Below are 23,486 nucleotides of genomic sequence, written 5' to 3' on the forward strand. Positions count from 1 at the left end.
AAGGCATTAACAATATCTAGGTACAAGTTTGGATTAATATTTAGACATTAAAATTTATGGGGCATTCATGTATAATGCAACTAATAAAAGAGAGATTGCCCAGCTTAAAAGATTATGAAAATTTTCATCTTGGCAAGGATGCTGTATGGAATTGCATTTCAAATGGGATTAAAAGAATTAAATTTTTTTTGTTTTAATTTTTTTTATTTGTTTTGATGTGTTGATGTCAAAAATATATTTTTTATGCATTTCAAAGCAAAAAAATAATCTGAAAAACAATATTCATTACACTTTCAAATATTATCTACTAACAAATTGGAAATTTTCTTTTTGACTATTAATTAAGTAATGATATCAAAAATACTTTTTAAACCTGTTTTCACCTAAAAAAATATCAAACTAATATTTTCATGTGGTATAATTTTGATGTGATGACATAAAAATAAATATAAAACTTGAAAAGATATTATCTTAATATATTTTTAGTTTAAAATTATTTTTTTATAAAAAAAATTATATCTTATATCGCATTATTAAACACATACAAATATATTGTTGGACATTGCAATTCAATCGTACTTTCAAAATTTCTAAAGTTTTTTTTAACTTTAAATTAATATATTTGTTTATTTTTTATATAATTTTGATATACTTATATAAAAATTAAAATTAAAAATTAAAAATATTTTTTTAACCAAAAAAAGGCTCTTGATGTCTCTACTGAGACCTAAATATTCAATAATTGTTTTTTCTATAAATGGCATGGGTTCCTTCGTCTCCTTTATATAAACCACACAATAAAACTCTTCTGAGTAAAAAATATCTTACATTTATGAGATTCGACGCAGGATGCTTTAAAACATATGATTTGACTTGATTAAAATGCAAAAGTCAACGCTGGCCATTATCTGATGCATTTATTAAACTTTATTATTTTTCATTGTATTTTATATGATAGTATTAATCAGCAAGGTCAAATGATTATTAATATATGATTTAAAGGCATCTATTAGCTACACCGGTCGAAAAAATGACTTTTTATTTAGTAAATTTAAAAAATAATTGCGTGTCTTTTAGTAGACAAGTTTTTTTTTACTCTTTATTCTATTATATTATGAAAATACTAAATTTTTTGTGCAGCTTTCACTCCCAGACTCAACAATATTCTATCTTCGTTAGACCTGGCAATATATTTTTATTTTATTTTATGAAAGGTACACCAAAATATAATAAACTTTTAAATTTGATGTGAATGAGTTTAACCTGTTTTTTAATTAAAAAAAATATTTTAAATTATTAATTATTGATTTTTTTTTATTGTTTTAATATGCTGATGTTAAAAGAATATTTAAAAATATTTAAATGAAAATTTTTTTAAAAAAATAATCGTTATTATATTTTTTAAACACTAATTAAAAAAATAGAAATTTATGTAATGTTTTTAATGGAAAAGTTTAAAATTGTTGTGGGGTGAAACGGAAGTAACTTATTTCAAAGTTTAGGTCATGGATTCGTATGATTAAAATTTTAAAGTATTTTTTTCGTGGGAAGTCATTTCCCTTGGCTCGTCCAGAATGGTAATTGGTTGTGTTTGCCGCTTTTATTTATTTAAAATTTGTTTGATGTTATAATAGAGATTTAAAAAAAAAAAAGTATTAAAAAATACTTATAAACAATATGTTTTTTATTTTTTAAATTTATTTTTAATATAAGTATATAAAAACTATAATATATATATATATATAAATAATTTTTTAAAAATCAAAATTTTTAAAAATACATGGCTAGCCACATTTTTAAGCAGAGGTGGTTATGGAAGTTCTTAAATCTCATGGAATTGCAGAGTATGGAATTGAGGATGGCATCCTCCATTCAACATAGCTCTGTACCCGATGAAAGGGGTTAAAATTATCCTTGCCGTAGTTTTTAAAATATTTGATTAATTAATCTATATTATTTTTAATATATATTATAATGTTATATAGATTCTATTTAAAACTCCTTTTTAAAACCTTAACTACAATAAAAAATGATTTATAGTTTTTTATAGGTCTATTTTTTTAAATTACGACAACAGAAGTTATGAAATTAGCAATCCAAGGCATATAATTTTTAACAAAAAATATATTAAAATAATATTAAAAAAAAAAAACAGATTGTCAAGGATTTAAAGTTATTAGTTGTTTTTTAAAGTTCTTTTCATTTAGAAATATATTAAAATAATATTTTTTATTTTTAAAAAATTATTTTTGATATTAGCGCATTAAAAAGATTAGAAAATACTAAAAATTAAATTAATTTTAAATAAAAATATTAAATTTATTTTAAAATATTTTTAAAATATAAAAACAAACAGTTAGACAGGCATCTTAACAAACTTCCCTCTTAATCCCTCTTAAAAATGAAGGAAGCAAAGTTGGCGTGCAGGCTCGTTTCAAAATACAAAAAGATCAAGGGCAGGAATGCAAAATGGATCAATGAATTTAAAAAAACTATAAATCCAGTTGTCTTAGACGAAAAAAGAAAAGAAAAAAGACAGCTTTGTCGTTCAGGACATGGACAATCTAGAGCATTTTACGAGGTTTTTATCACCACCTGGTTTTTTTTTTTTTTTTTTTGAAAATTGAAAATTCCGTTTGACTCCTTTCCCCTACATGGATTTGACAAAAAAAGAACAAAAAAAAATCTCGGTGCAAAAACTAGATTTGTTTTTAAAAAAAAAAAAACTCAACTGCAGAAACGGCACTGTAGAGCCACCACTAACAATATGCCACGTATAAAATATCTCCCTGGAAATCTCTAGTGCCATATGTAAGGATCCTGGTGGTTAAGGCGGCCATAACCCAAGATCAGCAATTTTGTTCGGACTTTCCAATGATTGAACTATTGCTTTGCATGCTCGCCACGTGGCAGAAGGAGGCATGCGAGTAATTGTAGATGCGGCTAATCACTAAACTGCCCCTTATTCCGTGGTGTAAGGGGAACCTTTTGTGACCGGTGATTGGGCGTGCTGTGATTGGTGGAGAGTATAGATTATCGAAGGCGGGTCCGTGTATGAAACGTAAAGCTATGATTGTCTCTCAATAGTAAATTTCACTTAAATTTCAAACTTTCAAAAACAACCTAACAAAAAAAGAAAAGAAGAGAATAATGAATTTTGCTTCTGCCTTCCTGCTCGACTTTCAATGTTTTAAATTTTTTTTTAATCCCTAGATGACTATGATTTTTTGTTCTAATTTTTTATGTCAATGTTCACTTATACTTAGATTATGTAGCAAAAATAAATAATGTAATGCTTTTCCTGTGATTTTATTTTCAAGACTTGTTATTGTTAATATTAATGGCCACTGGAGACTTACCTGATCATCAATTTCAGGATCCATGAAGATTAATCAAAATACGTGCAATCTTATTCGGACACCTATATAAATAAAAAAAAAAAAAAAAAAATTAAGGAATTATTAGGTATTTTTAAAGCAATGATTCTCCATTCACTTTTTTTTTTAAAAAACAAAGAATTAAATTGATGGTTATCAAAACAAGTAGTGCTATTGGAATAGCTAATGATTTTTAATATCAAAATTAGTTTTTTAATGAATTTTTTTTTTGCTTTCATGGTGTATTAGCTATATAAAATCCAGTTCACCACCGATTGGAAAATTAATTTCATAAATTTAATACCAAAAAAAAAATAGCATTATTCTATCTGAAATAGCATTTCGAACCACGTGTAATAGGGGTTTTTTTTTTTTTTTTAGCAAATGATCACATCATTTTGTGTTTGAACTTTGAATTGCATAACAATGACATTGAAAATGGCACCTCGTATCAAAATTGGCTCCTCCCCTCAACGACAGATGGGGTGGTAATAATGAATAAATTATGGTTTTGTAGTTCAAATTCATATTTCTTTTCTTTTTTTTTTTTTTAATTTTACGCGGCTTGTGTCCCATGGAAGACCCACAAATATCTCAAAACTTGACCACCATCCAGGAAAGAGGGGGAACTTTATTTTCTTGGTCTATTTTCTTTTGTTTCACATCTATTCGGTTTTTGTTGATTTGACATTTTCAAGGGTGGGTAGATTTATCCAATACCATATAAACTATAGTACATATAATCCTTTTATTTTTTTCATTTCAAAAACATTTTAAAATAAATTTTAATTTTAATTTTTTTGTTTTTTTTAAATTAATATTTTTTTAGTATTTTTAGATCATATTGATGTGTTGATATCAAAAATAATTTTTTAAAAAAAAAAAATATTATTTTAATACATTTTATAAAAAAAACACTTTGATAAACAACTACAATTATAATTTTTTAAAAACAGTTACTTTAACAAAGCTCCATATTCAAGGCATGAATCAAATGAGTTCACTTAGATTAATCTAATTTTTTTAAAAAAAAAAATAGTTTTTTTTAAAAAAATCAAACTAAAACAATATTATTTTAACAAAAAAATGAATTTTTTTTACTAAACCGGCATGAACCAGATCCTAAATTAGTAAATTATTGGAATGGCATACTAGATGGGGCAGGGTATTATAACTATAAATTTTGAAATTTTTTTTCAAAATACATTTTTTTTTCTTTTTTTTTCTTTTTTCATTTTTTACCGATTGTAAATTCTTCATGTCCAGTTGTATTTGTAGTCTTGCATTATATCGTAAGATGAAGACAAGAACTGTGTTGTTGGCGCGGTTTCCGCTTCGATCATTCAAGCCGTATATTTTAATTTTACTTGAAAAGGATTTGGGTGGGTTTTTTTTTAACAACCTAAGCCTAGGCACAATCAATAAAAATTAAAAATACTTAAACTAATGATTGGGAAGTAAATACTGAGCTTGATTAATCCCCCTAATCTTGCTAAGTGGAGCCCTCGAATTTCCTTTTAAGTTTCTATCGTTATGCACAGGAAAATCTTTTAAACTCGAGTTTTTTTTTTTGGATAAATTTGAATTAGAAAATAATATAAATTATATTATGTAAATTTTATTTAACAATTTAAATTATTGGATTAAAATAATTCTTTAACATTGTATCAGAACCTTAATGATCAAGTGAATTTCAAGTTCGAATTCCACCATCTCCATCTATTTGATAAAAATCAAGCACAAGATAATATGGATCCGTACAAGTTTAAAGCTCAAAGGCTTTCACTTAAAGAAGTGCATTAGCGAATAATATAAATCATATACTAAGACCTCACTTAATAGTTAAAGTTATTAGGTTAAAATGATTTTTTGACAAGTTTCATAACATCAAGAGCGCTTTTAATTTTCTATTTTAAAAATAGTTTTGAAATAAAAATAATTTTTATTTATTTATTTATTTATTTTAAATTATTTTTCTGGTGTTTTCTAATTATTTTAATCTATTGATATTAATAATAATTTTTAAAAAAATATAAAATATTTATTTAATATTTTTTTAAATAACAAATATTTTAAAAAATAAACTGTAACATTCTCTAAATAGCATATCAAGAGTCTTGAAAATAATTATTAGAAAACAAAAACATATGAAAAAAACACACTAGACAATCACTACTTGATAATATTGTGCCACGTTTGGAAAGGCCAACGCAAATGATTGTTTCATGATAAATACATGAAGTCTTCTACATCAATAACATGATCTCAATAATCTTTTTAACGTTGAATATAACATTTGCTTGATTGAATTGTCGTTTTCCAGGCTAAATAATTCATGTCATCGATTTGCTTTTTTATTTTTATAATTTGAAAAATATTTTAATATGCTCACAAGTAACCTAGCTAGCCGTGGATTGCCAACATGGGAACACGTCCATTTGGTGCCATGCACAATAATCATCTCTGATGGAACAGCCAAGAGCATTATCCAAATTATTTTAATATACCAAGAAATTAAAAATTGAATTCTGGACCTTCAAACAAGCTTAGCGTGGTCAATTGGATATCAAACTGTTTGTTTCCAAGTGCCATAAAGTCATAGGAATAAAAATATCTTTGAAATTTGAGAATATATATATATATATCCACATTTTCCAGTGTAGCTAGCACAATAGCAAATAAAAGTATAATTCTATAATCTTAGGATCTAGTTTTATAGTTGTTGATATGATGATTACTGAAGATTTATATTGTTACTAACTTCAGAGCTTATATAATTAGTTGAGATGTGTATAAACTGACTCGGATATCCAAGTTAATAAAAAAAAAAATCTAACCCTAATGAGTGTAGCTCAACTAATTTAATTTTAGATTTGCTTTTTTAAAAATCATCAGTTAGAGTTTCACAAATCTTAAAACAATTGAAGATTTATATAATTATTAATTTTAAAACCTATAAAATTAATCGAGATATGTATAAGTTGGTTTGGATATCCATTAGGGTGAAAATAATTTGCTTGCAAACTCAGAGATCCAAGGCTTCAAGCCACGCAAATATAATTTTGCGAGCAGAAAATTAATGTTTTACGTTTGGTCATACTTTCTTGGTGGTGGAATTTACTCGTAGCGAAGTTTCTATTACTGTTTTCTGGTATAATGCGACAAAACTCATTAGTTTGTACTGTTCATCAGCAAGGACTTTTCTCATTATCCATCTTTTCTTTCATTCCCTTTCAATTTGTTTATTTAGAATTGCTTCATAAACACAGTCTAAAATTCATACGTGGTTCTTATAACGGGAAGGTTTTAGGGGGTGTTTGATAACGGTTATTTTTTAAAATATTTTTTATTTAAAAATATATTAAAATAATATTTTTAAATTTTTTTAATCATATTTAAAATAATATGAAAACACAGTAAGAATATTAATTTAAAAAAAAATTAAAATTTTTTAAAAAACATAAAAACAAAAATTAGAAAATGCCAACTATAAATTGTCTAGGAATAACATGGAAAATCAATACCCGCCTGCCATCCATGAATCTTAATTTTTATCAGGGGCTATTTGAAAATGTAGTTACAGTTATTTTTTTAAAATGTTTTTTATTTTAAAGTATATCAAAATGATAATTTTTTTATTTTTATAAAATTATTTTTAAGATCAGCACATTAAAATAATTTAAAATATATAAAAAATTAAATTTTTTAAAAATGCAGCTTGACACACGTTTACAAAGGCTCTGAATAAGGTTCCGTTTGTTTGCTAGAAAGTAGTTTCCTTTTGGAAAGTGAATTCTGAGAAAGTGAATTATTTTCTGATGTTTGGTAATGTAATGGAAACAAGTTGGAAAACACTTTCAAGTGTTTGGTTATGTCATGGAAAATGAACTGAAAAATAACTTTATTAATGTTTTATTTTTCTCAAGTTTATTAAAATAATGAGGAACAGAATCTTACAAATTAAAAAATTGAATGAAAATGAAATTGAAAAAAAATATAATTTCATAAATTATCTCAAATATAATAAATAATAATCAAATTAATAGAGATCAAATCTAAAAAATAAAAAAAATAAAAGATGAATAAATTAAAATAATAATAATTAACATTTCATAAATTATTTCAAATAAAACAAGTAACAATAAAAAGAATGAGGATCAAATTTGATAGATAAAAAATTTAAATAAAAAAATGATAAGGGAAAATCAAATAAAAATGATAAAAATGAGGATCAAAGTTAATATAAAAATTAAATTTTAAGAGATGAAATTGAAAAATAAATATTCAAATATATATATATATATATATCAATTAAAAGTTTGAGGATCAAATTTGATATAATCAGCAAATAATATAACATTTCTAAATTTTTTACAACTTCTGTAAAATGTTTTCTGTTCTAAATTTTTCAGAAAAATATTTTTTTAGAAACAAGTTAAATTTTTTTTTGACTGGAAAGTATTTTTTATTGATTAATTTTTTTAACAACAAATAAATATAAAAAAAATTTAAAAAATAATTTTTTAAAACCTATTTTTCAGAAACCAACATGACCCAGGAATAAAAAAGCACTCGTTTCATGAGCATGTCAGGTCCTCGTTTCCTAACCTAACTTTTAGTGCAACGTAGAGAAGTGTTGTTGGTGGGTTATGAGCAGCCAATGAGGAAGAGACAAGGAAAAAGGAAATTCTCCCTGTCTTTATCATTCTGTTGGCACAGACCGCTAATTCAAGTTGACAATTAGAACCCTACAAGTTCCCCAAGAACAAGCCCAGCATTTGTATTTGGTACCGTCCCTGCCTTGAAAATTAGGTAGCCTCTCTCTGAATCTCTTGTAAAATAGCGTGTAAAACTATCAAAAGAACACATCAACATCCTCCCAAGAAATTTTGACACAAGAAAAATGAGATGTGAGCAAAAAAATAAGTAAAAAACTAATTAAATTAAAAAAAAAACAAATTCTAAAAAAAAACTCGATTAAACTTATTATAATATTTTAAAAAACTAGTCAGTTTGGTTTTATAAACCCGAAATAAAAAAACAAAACCGAAATTAATAATCGAGCCAAACCAGAAAAAAACTGAGCCAATTGATTGGGTTTTTGAGTTTTACTCTAAAATAACTAAACCGAACTAAAACCGGTCGGTTTGAACAGGTTTTGATTTTTTTAAAAAAAATTTGGTTTGATTTTTTTAAAAAAAATTTGGTTTGATTTTTTTAAGTAAAAACCGAACCAAACCGAAAATGATCACTCCTAAAAAAAAACTATCTCGCTGTAATAATTTAAGTTATTAGGTGATGTTTTAATAACAATTTTATATTATTTTATGAAAAATAATTCGAGTAAAGGTTATTTTGACTTTAAATTTATAAATTTGTATAAATTTATATTATCTTGTGCTCTTGTAACAATTTTATCACTAAAATTTTAATATCATATAAAAAAACTCATCTTAACATTATATTTAAAATTATTAAACGAGGTGTCAAAAATAATTTTATACTACCAACTTGATAAAAGGGTCACTTTAGCCCTCAACAAAAAATAATGGAAAATGTAGCAAGATCTAGTTAATACATGTCACTTTCAATTCATCTAGTTTAGTGAGGCTTTGCATTTGATTTAATTTAATATGTTGGCTTATCTGCTAACAGCTTTAATTAATCACTAGTTGTGCTCTAAATTCAAAACAATATTAAAGGTGTTTAATGGCGTTATAAATTGTGCTTTAGTGCCTGTTTGATTGACCTGCTTTTCGAAAATTTTCAATTTTTTTTTTGTTAAAATTGAGTGCGGTTTGTACCTTTTGGATCATTTTGATGTGCTGATATCAAAAATGAAAAAACATATTGATCAAATTGATGAAATTAATTAATTTGAGACATGATTGAGAATTAATTAAGCAACAAATTAGGGATGGAAATGAAAATTGTAAGGTGGAAGGGGGTATGAATGCAATGCAACCATAAATCAAGGAAGTGAGAGTTCCATTTTGGTCTAAACATAATAAAGTAGTATGCACTTTCCATGGCTACTTCATTTTCCACCTTTTATTCTCATTTCCTTGGTTATTTTTTTTTTCTTGTAGAAATAACTTAATTTCTACTTTATACAACATCGAACCAATAATTTCTCCAAAATCTCGTATACTAGCATTCTCCATCTATATTTCAACACTATCTGAAACCGTGTTCTAACAACGTTTAATAAAAATTTAATTTTTTAATGTTTTTAAATTGTTTTAACATGTGGATATAAAAATAATTTAAAAAAAACAAAATAAATTATCTTGATATATTTACAAGCTAAAAAACATTTTAAAAAACAACTACTAACACAATCTCGGATGTTAAAGAACTATTTCAACAAAATAACTTAAACTGTTAGGTGAGTTCTACGATATGATTTATATTATTCTCTAACACATCCCTTCAAATAAAAGCTCTTTGGACTTGAAACTTGCACAGACTCATATTACATTGTGCTTAATTTTTTATCAAATAAATAGAGATGGTGAGATTCAAACTCGTGACCGCTTAGTTATCAAAACTCTGATACCATATTAAAAAATAATCTCAACTGAATAGCTTTAAACTATTAAATAAAATTTAAGTATAATTTATTTTTTTTAAACACCCGACATACCTTGATCCATCATGGCATCTCTCTCTCTCTCTCTCTCCAAGTCCGAGATAGAACTCCAAGAAGAAAAGGCAAACATACATGTCGTTAGTGTTTTTCTATAGTCAACTTGCGATTAAGTAATAATAGTATTGTCCACCTAAGTCGTGTTTATACCATACGCATGCTCTGTGGATAGAAATTTACACAAACTGTGACGTTTCACCATGGCATCTGCAGAATTATTTGAAGAGAGACTGAAGAAAAATAAAACCAGAGAAAGGAGACAGCAGCCGAATGAGCTCACGGCCTCACGCAACCATGCATGTTCTTTACGTTATACTTGTCTAATTGACAATACTTTGACATTTGTAGTTAATTAAAATTCTAGTGATGTATAATTTCAGTTAATTATGGTTAGCTAATCTTGATGATCTGGATAAGGTCTTCTTACCCCTGTTTAGTGTAATTTTTGTGCTTTAAACCCCGATTTCAACAAATAATAATAATAATAATAATAATAATAATAATAATAATAGTTTTCTTCTTTTGATAGTGAAAATTAGTGTAAATTATATAAATATATACAGGAAAAAGATGTTACCTTTCACACACTTACACACACAAGTATAAAATGTCTTTTCATGTCTATATCAAATTGAATTAAATTTTAGAATTTTTTTTTTATTAATATAGGATATCTAAACTAGTTTGTGTATATATCTTGACTAATCCCACGAATTAAAGTTAACAATCATATAAGTGTCTAGTTATTCTAAGACTTATGAAACTTGAACTAATGATTTTTTAAAAAATAAATTTAGAGCTTGATTAGTTGATTTATGTTATTCCGGGTTTTAAAAAAAAATTAGAATATTTTTTTAATCAAAATTTAAAAGTTAAGAAACGAAACTAAGAATGGATTCAAGAGTATAATTCAATACGAAAAGTCTTGGGATAGAATGGAAATTCTCAAACACGTTACGTGCACTTTACGCCAGCCTCCAGGCACAGAGAATTCTAGGCCAAATGCTCAGCTACCATGCTAGAGGGAGCTTCATTCTTTCAAAAGAAATGGACAAAACAAGATTAAGTTGGTTTTTTTTTTATTTGATGTGTTGATTTTAAAAAATAAATAAATATTATTTTAATATATTTTTAAATTAAAAATACTTTAAAAACAATCATTATTATTATTATAGTATCAAACAAGCTACTGATAATTTAACATTTTAAACATGCTAGAACTCGGATCTTTATTCTTTCGAGAGAAATGGACAAAACAAGATTATAACTTAGTTCTTATAATTTAACAAAATTAATTAATTGTATATTTATTTTAAAACTTGATTACAATTTAGTCATTTCATTAAAATCCCTCTTGAATTTGTTTTTTTCTCTTTAATAAAAGTCAGAATAAAGAAAAGAGAGATAGCTATCATGGGGAAATTATAATATGATTTTTGTTTTTAACCAGAAAAACTAGTAATTAAATCGATGATGATGATGATGAAGAACATGAATCAAGTGAGTATTCAATTATTTCTAATATTAAAAGGGCTAATTAATTATTATTTTTCACAGGGTGTTCACCAAGGCAGGCTCAACGGGAACAGCTTCAGGTGACGTCGCCGTCGTGGAAAAATGAAGGCAAGCAGCCGGCCAGTCTTATTGCAGCGAAACTAATCCAAATTTCTTAAGGAAAAAGAAAGGATAATGTTTTCTTTACAGAAGCTTTAAAGTCAATGGTAGGCAATATTAACATTTTGAAGAACTCATGCCTTTGAACACATCGGGGCCTGCTCATTGGATTGGCATCCCATCATTCTTTGAATTTCAACTTACTTCTTATTACTTTTTAACACATTTGAAGGGAAGAAAAAAATATTTTTAAAATATATATAAAAAAAATTTTTAGAATAAAAATTTTTCTCTAAAGAAAAGAAGAATTCTATTATGTGCTTGGAAGTGTTTTGTTTTTGTTTCAAGGATGTTTTTGTGAATGAGATGCAAACTGAATTTTTTTAAATTTTGATTTTTTTTTTTAAATAATTTTTTTATATTTTTTAGATTATTTTAATGTGTTTATATCAAAAAAAAATTTTAATAATTTTTTTTTATTTTAATGTATTTCTAAGCGAAAAGTATTTTGAACCGCTATCACAATACCAAACACACCTTTAAATATTTAATTTAAAAATATAATGAATTGATATTTTTAAATATTTTTTAATAATCTTAATAAATAATATTAAAAATAAAATAAATTATTTTAAAAAAATCATGCACCGTCAGTATTAAACTCAGCATATTCCATGGAAAAGTGGTTCTCGAATGCCAAAAGGAGTAGTTGTACCAAACAAACAAGAAGAAAATAGCAGGTGGAGTCCATGTTACTATTCATGGGCTGGGCTTCTGGGATCTCTAGATTTCACTGTTGGCCCAGAGCTTTCAAAGGAGTTTTGATCTATAAATTCTATGTAGTAGCTAAAATGGGTTGATTGAAGTTCGAAAAACAAAGGCGTATGAATTTTGATTTGATTATATTGGTTTATCTTTAAAATTATGTAAAGACAAAAATTATATTTGATCCCATTAAAAATTCTCGGCATTTTTTTGTACAGAGACATACACAGAGTAGGGACAAAATAATATTTGATCCCCTTGAAAAATTATAAAAATCCTCTCTTTTATTAATTTTTTGGGGAAAAAACACATAGCCTAGGGGAGAAAAAACATAGCTGAGCCCTAATCTTCCATCTGAATTTTACCTTTCAATTAGAGCATTTTTTGCACCATAAGATGCCACATTTGCATGTTTAAACTGAAGAACCTCACATGCAACAAAGACCACATCAAGCGACCACAATTTGTAATTAGAGCTCGAGCTTATATTTGCACAAACCATCCAGTGTAAAGAAACCTTCATGACAATATTTAAACAAACAAAACACTCATACTGATTACTGAACTTTATATGATTCATCTCAAGTTTTAGCAGTTATTGAGTGAAAAAAAAGACAGAAAAAATCTTAAACAAGGTAAGAAACAAAAAGCATGCCGGCGGTAGGGTACAACTTCATCAGTCAAAGCCTCCAAAGGAGCAACCACCAATGATCCAAGAGGCCCATCACACCGAAATTGCATCCATACAAATCAGATCAGAAGTTTCTCAATGGCATCCTGAATTTCAAAAGGGGCAAAAAAGAATAATGAGCTGAATTTAACAAGCTTAACACTTCATGAATTCCAGAAACATGACACAAAGCAAATACCTTGAGTTGTTGAATCTGTGTTTTCAATTGACTCCCCTCATTTGTTGTCACTGAACAAGCAATGACAGGTCTTGTGACGCCACATGCTCGGCCAAGTGCTTGCTTTGAAGAAACAAATACATAGGGGACATTCTGCCAATTCAATAAAAAAAAAATGATATTGATCTGTGCCTTCAGAAAGTCATTAAAGAAAAGAGGAGCACAAGCACAAGCACAAGCACAAGCACAAAACATAATAAATCATCATTGCTCTGTAATTAAATTTGCCTCTCCTGGATTCAATCTCATGTCCTCTGTATAAAGAGTGGTCCAGGGAACATTCTCAATTATTCTTTCAAGATTGAAAAAGAAAAACTAGTTGAATCCAACCTGTCCTGTCACAAGTCAATGGATCAGGTTCTGTGAAGTCAGCTTCTCCATCAATCATATGACAAAGAACTAAGTTGTGTGCGTGGACTTCTTTCAGGGAAAATTGTGGGGTATTTAAGAAGGATTACAAGTAGCTTGGAACTTGGGTTCACAAAGAACTTAAGTTGTGTGCTACTCCTCACTTTACTTCCAATTATACTTAAAACTCAAGATGCAACTCCTCATGATGGTCTTAGCTTTCTGCAGGGGGATATAAGGGGGGTTTATGTTCCCTTGCCAGTGTCCTAGTTAGGTTTTTATTTTTTTTAATCTATCTACCCTTTGTTACCAAAGGTTGTGACAAACTCTAGATATACGTGACCTAAATTTGTCAATCATCCCACAGAGACCCACCACTTCCAGAATGAATAAGAGGTAGCATTGCATGTCTGCAGTAGAATGGGAGAATCAAGTCTTAATAAATATTTCAAAAGTAAATAGCCTGGCCTAGAAAAAAGTCACAAAAGCATAATCTAACCCTTTGAAATTTATTCATCTTTAATCACATTTATTCAAATTATACAATTGAAGTCGTTATAACTAAGACGAGCAGATGTGAAAAAATGTAATATATAACCAAGAAAAGGCGTCCAAAACTAAATTAGTCACAAAGCTAGTTGTATAGTAATAACCAGGGGAAAAAAGAAGAAAACCAATTAAATAAGCTTAATGGCATAAAACCCTAAAGTCACATTCTTTTAATACTATTCCAAACACAACTAACCAATTTACCAGACAACATAAATTGCATCCAAAACAACAAAAACTCAAACATAAAATAGAAACAACCAAAACCCTTCAACAAAAAGTATTAGTAAGTAAATAAATAACCTTGTCTTCAGCAAGCAAAGGAAGATGGAGAAGAATCTCAAGTGGTTCAGTATCAGCAGCCATCACAACAAACTCAGAGATACCTCTGTTAAGTGTCTTGGTAGCTGAAAAATCAAGACTTTATCAAAACCCCGGATTTTATATTAGCAAAAAACCATACAAATAACTACTAGTTTTGACAAAGCTAACCTTCATTGGCTCCTTTCTTGAGTTGCTTGTAATTAGCAGCTTGCTGAACAAGGTCAAGTATTGTTATGGTCAACTGGGCATCTGCAAGTGGGTATGCTTTTGGATTCACTGCTTCTACCGTCTGCAAAATCAAACAAAACTTAACAAGATGAGATGTTTTCTTGTTATCAAAACGAATTCTTCGTGAGCAATGAGAGAGAGGGACTAAGTACCATTTTTGGTTTTAGGGTTTTTCAATCAAGGACGGAGACTCGGCCTCGGGTGTAGGTAAAGCAGGAGGCTAGGGTTTTTGGCTTGAGGTTTTCGCAGCTCTATTTATTAGAAGTAGAGGCAGGTACAGAGTACTGTATTTATATGGAGAAACGTCTTGTTTAGTCCTTAATATATACACTTATTGTAAATTAAGTCCTACAATAAAGATTTTATCAAATGAGCTCATTCGATTCAAGTATATCTATTAGTATTTTCCATCAGGTTTGCATATTTTATGCCAGCTTATTAAACCATGACAAGCCTGGTAGGCTGACTCAGGATCTAATCAACTCAAGTGCTAACTCAATTCAATTTTTATTATAAATAAAAAAGGAATTAATTTAATATGTTCCAATCAAAAATTCAGATTGACTTATATTTTTAAAAACCAAAATAACATATTATGGTCTCTTAAATAAAGTAGGTTAACCTACTTGAACACATGATCTTTCTCTTGTTAATAATTAATGGAAAAACTTATGGAAGTTAACATAAAGATCCAATTGAGAAATATCTAAAGCATTTGGGACCTAATTGATAATATTATTTGTTTATGGAGCTCAATTGAGATTTAAGTAATACTTGGGTGACTGATTTGAGGTTCCCTACGTTTACAATTATAATGTCTTCGTTGATGTATGCACAAATTGAGACAAATAGAAGTCAACAAGGTATATAATTTTTTTGAGTTAATAACATCCTTTTGTATAAACTTTAACTTTTTTATTTTTTATTTTTATTTTTATTTTTATTTTTATTTTTATTTTTATGGTATTATTATGATACATGTTATTTTTTAAAATTATTTTTTATTTAATAAATAAATTTTAAATTTTTAATATCAACACTTTAAAATATTAAAAAAAAAACTAAAAGAAAATATTAATTTAATATTTTTTTAATACAAATTCACTTTTAAAATATATTTAATAAAACACAATACCAACCAAGCACTAAGTATTTGCAAAAATTAGTTAAAATAAAATATTTTATTTTAATCTATGAACTTAAAATTGTCTAATAGTCATCATTGTCTAAAAGTCATCGTTATCCACCACCTCATCACTGATCATCATTTTTTGCTACCATCATATGTTTCATGTATTATTCACCAAATATTGTAAAATATTTTTTTAAAAAAACCTTAACTCTTTTTTAATGTTCAGTAAATTGCGACCATACAGATCAATGTAAGAATGAAATCCATAAATTCCCCAAAGAAATGATTTTTTCCAGCTAAACTACAATTCATAATTCAAAAACATTTGCCTTGTACTTCTGCCATGGCTTCTCTCCATGGAAGGGCAAACATTCTTCACGAACATTAGTTCTCAATAAGTAGACCTGCCATGTTTATTTTTGTATTTGAAAAATATTTTTTTTAAAAATTAATTTTTATTTTATTTCAAATTAATATTTTTTATAGTATTTTCAGATCATTTTAATACGCATTGATGTTAAAAATAATTTTTAAAATAAAAAAATATTATTTTAATATATTTTTAAATAAAAAATATTTTTTAAAAAATAACCCCAACAATACTCTCAAGCATTTAAACACATTGGATGCGAACCAGTGTTCCAGCAGAGGTTCTTCACTAGAGCAAATCCTTTAGTTACTCTCTCCAGTGAAGTTTCTTTCCTGTTTTCCATAAATTCAATCCCTAAAAAGCAAATGCTAATTTCATCTCTTTAACTGTTTCAACTACATATATTAGTCACATTATGATTGCAAATAAGCACAGAAGTGGTCATATAGACCTAGTGGATAAATTTTGTGTTTCATTCAAAATTGAGTTGCTTTTTCAACCGAGAAAATTTGAACACCTTGCATTGATACTCCACTATTAGCTTACTTGAACTCCGCAATCTCAAACACTCTTGCGGTTCCATCGCTTGAACCCGAGACAAGGTAATCTTGATTAGCAGATAGAGATAGAGATTGAATGGCATCAGCATGGCCACTAAATGTTCTTATGCAATCACCGGAGAGACTATCCCATAGTCTCACTTTCCCGTCCACACACCCTGTAGCTACGTATCTAGATGCAGCAAGCCATGCCACGCATGTAACTCCATCCTGCCCATCAGTTCAATTTGTGAGAAATGGGATTTTGATGCCATTGTAACAAACCAAAACATTATTGGATGATAGTTAATTAATACAAGTGCTGTATATATGAAGTGCTAATTTCAATAAATATGGCTTTAGTTAATTCATCTTATTGTCTCAGCTTTTATGATTCTTGGGCTAGTTGCAATTCTGATTGTTCAGAGGGCTTCTGCATTAAACTGGTCATCATTTGAGATTTGCAAAGTACTAAAATGAAACAGAAACAAAATTCAAACGGACCTGGTGTTCACATGTAGCACGGGGCAATGAATGCTGCAGATCCCAGATGATAAGTTTTTGATCCAAGCCTCCCGTAGCAGCCCAGGGGGAGCTGCCATGCACATGGTAGGAAGCAAGAGTGTTAAACTAGGTCACATGAATCCAAAGTTAAATTGATTACACAAAATTTGCTTGTCTTCTTTGTTAACCCCACCCGCTTTCCTTTTCCTTGGAGAAGGGAATAGGACATTGTCTTATTGATCTATTGGGATTTTACAGCTTTCCCTTTTTACACTTTATTTCCCAGTATGAAATGAATAGGTCCAAAGAGTTTACCTATATTTAGGGAGACTGAATCTTGCAACAAAGCAAACAAAAATGATTCATGGAATGAATTTATTAAATTGAGTGAGAGAAAAGGAGACTATTTGATGGGGAAGTCCAGTTCAACAGACAGGGTCACTTGCTTTCATGCAGCCTCAAACCAACAGTGAATGGTATGGTTAAGATTTATCAGTACGGGAATAGTTTAAGGCTACTTGGCACAAATGTTTCTATGTTGCCCTCCTCTTTGCCAAGCGCTCCTCTAAAATGGAGTCAATATTTCATGAAATGGAATCTGATCTTGCACAAATAAATTACATCATCACATGTCTGTAGATCTTCACTCACAATTCTGTATAATTCATATCATTGTCAAAATAAAGAAATACATAGAATCTTCATTTGTTTACCAATATGGCAATCCGACTTCATGACTTGATGTTGTCAGATACTCTCATATATGCAGAACACAATTTATAAACAATACCTATATCCATTCCAAATCTATAAACTTTTTCTTTTAAGTAGACACATCTCAATTTGAAGATAATGTTCCAGATAAAAGCAGAGACTCTTATAAGTTTTGCAACAGAGTAAAGGTTATTGGCTTGTTGAAAACCTGCAACATTCAATCAACTTTTTTTCTCAACCACACCAAAGCTTTAGCTAATGTCCACATTTGTGTTCCTAGTTTCACTAAATAATTGTTTCTGTTAACTGCCAACCTTTTAAAAATTTATTAATCATTAGAGCACGCCCAAATTTCTCCCAGTTACTACCATGTAACCTGTTGTCTCACAGCCATGCATGCCCGTGCGCGCAGAGAGAGAGAGAGAGAGAGATTGTAAATTCTACCTTGGTGCAAGCTCAACACATTCAACAGAATCAGAGTGAGAAGCAAGAGAACTAACCACCTGTTGCAGGGAAATGTGTTTATTAAACAGGCTACCAATCTGATCAAATCATACAAGCAAACATTTGAAAAGCAATTGCATTGACAAGTACACCCATAATGGTAACAGCATATCCAAACATTCCAAGAAAACAAAAAAATGTAGCAGAAAATTTCCAAGAACATGACAAGTAACATAAAAGAAGGCTAGAAATTTAATATCCACTCAAATGCTGATAGAAACACAAGAACCAACATATCCCTCGCTATAAAATTTCAGAGCTACAAGTTAGCGAAAGGTATGCCAGGCAGGCCACATGAAAGAGTAAGCATAGCCCACAATTAAATAGTGCCCTTAGCATGATGAAGATTTAAACCAAAAATTAGCTCAATTCAACCACACACCTTAGCTGAATTCCAGACCAATCAAATAACTCTTAAAGAAGAACAGAACTTGAGCACATGTTAACCATACAACTAACTTAATTGTTTCAAAATCAAAAGAATCTCAATAAAAGGACCCAAGGGAAGATCTTAAAACAGATGAATTTCCAGGAATTTGCACTGGCATTCAACTTCCAGGCATTAATCTCTCCAGTGACACAGACCACATTCAAGAATGTCAGCCCTATTGTCAAGGATTGGGTAACGATTGCTTGTTCATTCATTCAGCAATTACACTTCAATCCAACTTGCTGAATTTCACATGACAATGTGATGCAGGAGATTTTGGATTATTAAATCTTTTTCTTAAGTTATTTTTCTTTTCTTATTTAGTTTAGGAATCCTAATGCTAGTTGGATTCTATACTAGCTATATAACTTTCAATAAGGAGGAACTAGTATAAATAGGACTGTCTAGCTTATTTTTCAGACATCTTTTATGTTATCATCAATCATTATATGTTTTAGATGTTCTCTACAGAGTACAGACCCTAAACCTATTTTCCAAGTTCCAACTTCAATTTTCTTCTAGTTTTAGCCAACAATTTTCTGTTTTTTGCTGTATCGAGTTGATTCTTCCCACCCTACGTCAAAATGCAAAGAATCCTTAAATGCTAAAACATAAAACCCAGCATGCTAAAGCTTGCTGGAATTTCAGAAGTTGTTGAAGGAACGTTTGAATACTAATCCATCTTTACTAACTATCATGTTTTCTATCATGACTTTCACTATAATGAATATGGCTCTCCAGATACCTCGATAACCAGAAAGGCCTAAAAAGGAGCATGCCAATGCACATCATGTCAAAGAAACCAAAGGCACTGATGCCAAAGGTGCAACAGTTAAATAGGTACAACTCATTAATATATCAAAAATTGCAAACATAATTATAAGAATATCATGGAATGCAAGAAGAAACAAACCCTGCCCGAAGTTATGTTCACAATGTGGACAGAATTATCCTTTGAACCAGTAATAGCAAGAGTCGAATCTGAGCTCAATGCCAAGCATGTCAGTCCATCAGTGTGGTATGGATGACCTGAAGAGCAGAGTTGTCAGAGATGCCAAACAAAGCAAGCTCCTTTGATTTTTATGGTAGCTATTTCATGGTAAGATTGAATTTGAATATGTAGCCTGGGAGAAATTGAATATGGCCTTTATTGATGGCTTCAATACCACGTATATTTAAAAATCACTTTGTCATTATCTGAAGGTAAGCTATAATTTGAATATGTAGCCTGGGAGAATTTAAATATGGCCTTTATTGATGGCTTCAATACCAAGTATATTTATCGAATAACCAAATAAATAGCCTTTTCACAGGATGAAATGGAGCAGGATATAACTTCAGATAATGAAAAACTGAATTTTAAATGAATACCTCTCACAACATGTATGTTTTCGCCACTTTTTGGATTCCATATCCTCAGGGATGCATCATCAGAACCAGTACAGATTGTTTTACCTGAAGCAAGCAGCAGATAGATTTGAAAAAAAAATGAAATAGAAAGAGATAGATCAAAAGCAAGCTAAGAGAAAGTTCTTCAAAAAAAAAAAAAAAAAGTTCCAAGACAGAGTAGTTTGATACCATCAGGGGTAAAATCACCACAGGTAACACTTGCTTCATGTCCTGTAAATGAATTAAGATAGGCACCTTTGTCAGCATTCCACATCCAAACACTTTTGTCCTCAGAACCTGCCAACACCAAATGCCCTTTTGGATGCCACCTGACCCACTGAGAAACCACATGGTTGATAATCAGACTTAAAAACATAAAACAAAATAAATTAGTTCCACTAAATTCAGCCCGCAAGTTCACCTCAATGCCCTCATCAGGACCTTCGAGTACACATTTATGGTTTCCTGATGAAGCATCCCAAATTTGAACAAGTCCGTCAAACCCTCCAGATGCAAGCAACTGTCCATCACTACTAAAGGATAAACAAGACACAGAATCCTTATGACCTGTAAATATTTCCAAAAGGTTAAGTAATAAGGACCCAAGATCAAAATTATGCGCATATAACAAGCACAGATATAGGTGCAGAAAAAGACCTCAGCTTCATCGATAGGCATTATAGCAAGTATCAGGACACACAGAAAGTTTCAATGAATACGGGATTATATCACTAATCAAAAGAAGAAACATAGCAGGTTGCTCAATCATGCTACAAAGCAAACTATGAACAATTTCTAACACCAAAGATTCCTACGACTAACAGAGATCCCCATGATATCTGGGATCATTTTAGCTCTCATAACTCAACTATACCTTTGAGCTCAGATGCCCAATCTCCAAGACCAATCTTCCAAAGAAACCCTTTATCGTCTCCTCCACCAGTCGCCACTAACAAGGGATCTGTTGGACTGCAGGATACTGTATAGAGCTCACCTATATATACATAAAAATAATAATAATAAATACTCCATTACTTCCCTTCCTGAGCAAATGCAAATGCTCCGTTTCATTAGTCCAACAAATTGGAACAAAATAAGTTTTATAAATACGTTTTTTAGCCATTACTTCACAACTATTGATTTAATTATAAAATTAATTAATTAACTAATTGCATAATAAAAAGATAGAAAATTCCAAATAGAAAAAATTTACCGGTATGGCCGGTAAATATGTGCATAGAATCATCCGTGTCGTCGTCGTCGTCGTCGTCGTCCGCATCAGGAAGATCTACGAATTAGTGAATTATATATCAATTTAATATCAAACCACAGCTTGATTAATAAATAAATTAAGAGAGCATGCATGTTTTTTGTTATACCTTCTTCATCGACGGCGACTTCGTCGATGATATCGGAATCGTCAAGGAAAACTTCGCCTTGATCGTCTTCTTCTTCGTCGTGTAATGATCGATTTGGACCATTCATTTTTGTGTTTTTTATTTCGATTTCTGTGTTTGCCGATTCCTTGGCGTCGTCTGCTGGAGAAGAATGAGAGGTTTTAGCTAGGGTTTTATTCCTATTATCGTTATTGCAGTTGCTGATTGGAGTGGCGCGTGAAAGTACTGCTAGTATTTTTTTTTTCCAGTTGATTGTTACACGTGGTTCTTTTGACCGTAGTCGATAAAGCTGGTCTGTTTGTTAGCCCGGTGGAACATTATTTTTAGTTAAATATAATAAAATATTAATTTGATAAAATTATTTGAACAAATAAACTCGATTTAAACTTAGCTAGGTAATTGGCGGGTTTTTACGACGATTCAGTAATTTAAATTCTTCTTAAGTTGATTTTCAAATAAAGTTAAAAAAATATTTTCCATAATAAAAATAAAGTAAAATAATACATATTATTATTATTATTATTATTATTATTAGAGTCACACTACCACAGATAGCTCAATCTCTATTAGCCCATCAACGTCCTCCACTTGTCAACTCCATTATCCCCAATACACACAGATAAGTGGCTCTCATCTTATTTTCTCCCAAACAAGATAACCCCCGCTTCCACCACCCTACGTTCTCTCCTTCCCACCAATCCCCACCGTCCATTCCTCTCAAAATCCCCCCTCTCCACCACTCCCGTCTCTCAAAAACACTTCACCAATCAACAGAAAGAAAAAAACTCTCCACCGCCCCATCTCTCTCCACTATTGCTGGCAACATGGCATCAGCGCTCCAAAACGCCACCGCTTCACTCCAATCCAAAACCCCACCATCAGCTAGACTCCCAACCAACTTCACTTCCCCAAAGCCCCTCAACCTCTCCTTCTCCGCCACTTTCCCATCCCTCAACCTCTCCACCACCGCAACCGCTACAAACCGCCGCCGGGGTGGCTCGGCCCTGGGGACCAAAATGTCAGCAACAGCAGCAGGAAGTTACGCATCAGCACTAGCTGACGTGGCAAAATCCAACAACACATTAGACGCAACGGCGTCCGACATCGAAAAAATAGAAAGGCTGTTTTCAAACCCAGCAGCGAATGACTTCTTTACTAACCCAACAATAGACTTAGAAAAGAAACGGCAAGTCATCGATGAGTTCGCCAAGTCGTCTGCTCTCCAACCCCTCACGGCAAACTTCATTAACATCCTTATAGATTCCAAAAGGGTTGATCTGGTTAAAGATATAGTGGTGGAATTCGAGAAGGTTTACAATAAGCTGACAGATACACAGCTTGCTGTGGTGAGTTCAGTTGTGGCTTTGGAGTCACAGCATTTGGCCCAGATAGCAAAACAAGTGCAGAAATTGACTGGAGCTAAGAATGTTAGGATTAAGACAGTGATTGACCCAAGTTTGGTTGCTGGGTTTACTGTAAGGTATGGGAGCTCAGGGTCTAAGTTGATTGATATGAGTGTGAAGAAACAGTTGGAGGAGATTACTGCTCAGCTTGACTTGAGTGATATTGAACTGGCTGCTTGATTTTAGACACTTTTTTTTTGTTAATTTCTTTGCTGGTAAATTATGTGGGTTCTCTTTTTTTTTTTTTTGGGATTTAATTGTTGTTGTAGTATGGATTTTGTAATAGAGTTGTTATTGGAATGGAATGAATTTCAATGTCTTCCTGTCTTTTGGCAACAATTT

At 30.1% G+C, this 23,486-nt stretch overlaps 3 protein-coding genes across 4 annotated transcripts; 1 reads left to right on the forward strand and 2 right to left on the reverse strand.

Moving 5' to 3' along the window:
• Positions 1-12,935: 12,935 nt before the first annotated feature.
• Positions 12,936-15,067, reverse strand: LOC118056536 (uncharacterized). The gene is made up of 5 exons (XM_035068773.2): positions 14,915-15,067; positions 14,703-14,823; positions 14,514-14,617; positions 13,275-13,406; positions 12,936-13,182 (listed from the first exon to the last, which is right to left on the reverse strand). The coding sequence occupies exons 1-5, from the start codon at positions 14,915-14,917 to the stop codon at positions 13,156-13,158; spliced, it is 387 nt and encodes a 128-aa protein (XP_034924664.1). The 5' UTR covers positions 14,918-15,067; the 3' UTR covers positions 12,936-13,155.
• A 1,511-nt stretch (positions 15,068-16,578) lies between these two features.
• On the reverse strand, positions 16,579-22,052 carry LOC118056538 (uncharacterized). Of its 2 annotated transcripts, XM_035068774.2 has the most exons (10): positions 21,724-22,050; positions 21,558-21,632; positions 21,219-21,338; positions 20,766-20,911; positions 20,534-20,681; positions 20,327-20,410; positions 19,869-19,984; positions 18,466-18,524; positions 17,308-17,398; positions 16,579-17,034 (listed from the first exon to the last, which is right to left on the reverse strand). In XM_035068774.2, the coding sequence occupies exons 1-10, from the start codon at positions 21,827-21,829 to the stop codon at positions 16,807-16,809; spliced, it is 1,173 nt and encodes a 390-aa protein (XP_034924665.1). In that variant the 5' UTR covers positions 21,830-22,050; the 3' UTR covers positions 16,579-16,806. The 2 variants fall into 2 exon arrangements, with proteins under 2 accessions (XP_034924665.1, XP_073263186.1); XM_073407085.1 differs by lacking the exon at positions 21,219-21,338 and having other exon boundaries at positions 21,724-22,052.
• A 334-nt stretch (positions 22,053-22,386) lies between these two features.
• Positions 22,387-23,471, forward strand: LOC118056549 (ATP synthase subunit delta, chloroplastic). The gene has a single exon (XM_035068792.2). The coding sequence runs from the start codon at positions 22,566-22,568 to the stop codon at positions 23,322-23,324; it is 759 nt and encodes a 252-aa protein (XP_034924683.1). The 5' UTR covers positions 22,387-22,565; the 3' UTR covers positions 23,325-23,471.
• The last annotated feature ends 15 nt before the right edge of the window (positions 23,472-23,486 follow it).

Source organism: Populus alba, chromosome 19, assembly GCF_005239225.2.
Source record: "Populus alba chromosome 19, ASM523922v2, whole genome shotgun sequence".
Taxonomy (NCBI): domain Eukaryota; kingdom Viridiplantae; phylum Streptophyta; class Magnoliopsida; order Malpighiales; family Salicaceae; genus Populus; species Populus alba.

What these genes read in the sequence shown, in the direction of transcription:
- LOC118056536 (XM_035068773.2), bottom strand. An exon ending in CAAGAAAGGAGCCAATGAAG is followed by an intron (nt 14,618 to 14,702) that starts GTTAGCTTTGTC and finishes TTGATTTTTCAG; the next exon opens with CTACCAAGACACTTAACAGA. An exon ending in CACAGATTCAACAACTCAAG is followed by an intron (nt 13,183 to 13,274) that starts GTATTTGCTTTG and finishes TTTGAAATTCAG; the next exon opens with GATGCCATTGAGAAACTTCT.
- LOC118056538 (XM_035068774.2), bottom strand. Translation starts at nt 21,829, where the DNA reads ATGAATGGTCCAAATCGATCATTACACGACGAAGAAGAAGACGATCAA. An exon ending in TTGGGCATCTGAGCTCAAAG is followed by an intron (nt 20,912 to 21,218) that starts GTATAGTTGAGT and finishes AAATATTTACAG; the next exon opens with GTCATAAGGATTCTGTGTCT. An exon ending in TGTGTTGAGCTTGCACCAAG is followed by an intron (nt 17,399 to 18,465) that starts GTAGAATTTACA and finishes TGTGCATGGCAG; the next exon opens with CTCCCCCTGGGCTGCTACGG.
- LOC118056549 (XM_035068792.2), top strand. Translation starts at nt 22,566, where the DNA reads ATGGCATCAGCGCTCCAAAACGCCACCGCTTCACTCCAATCCAAAACC.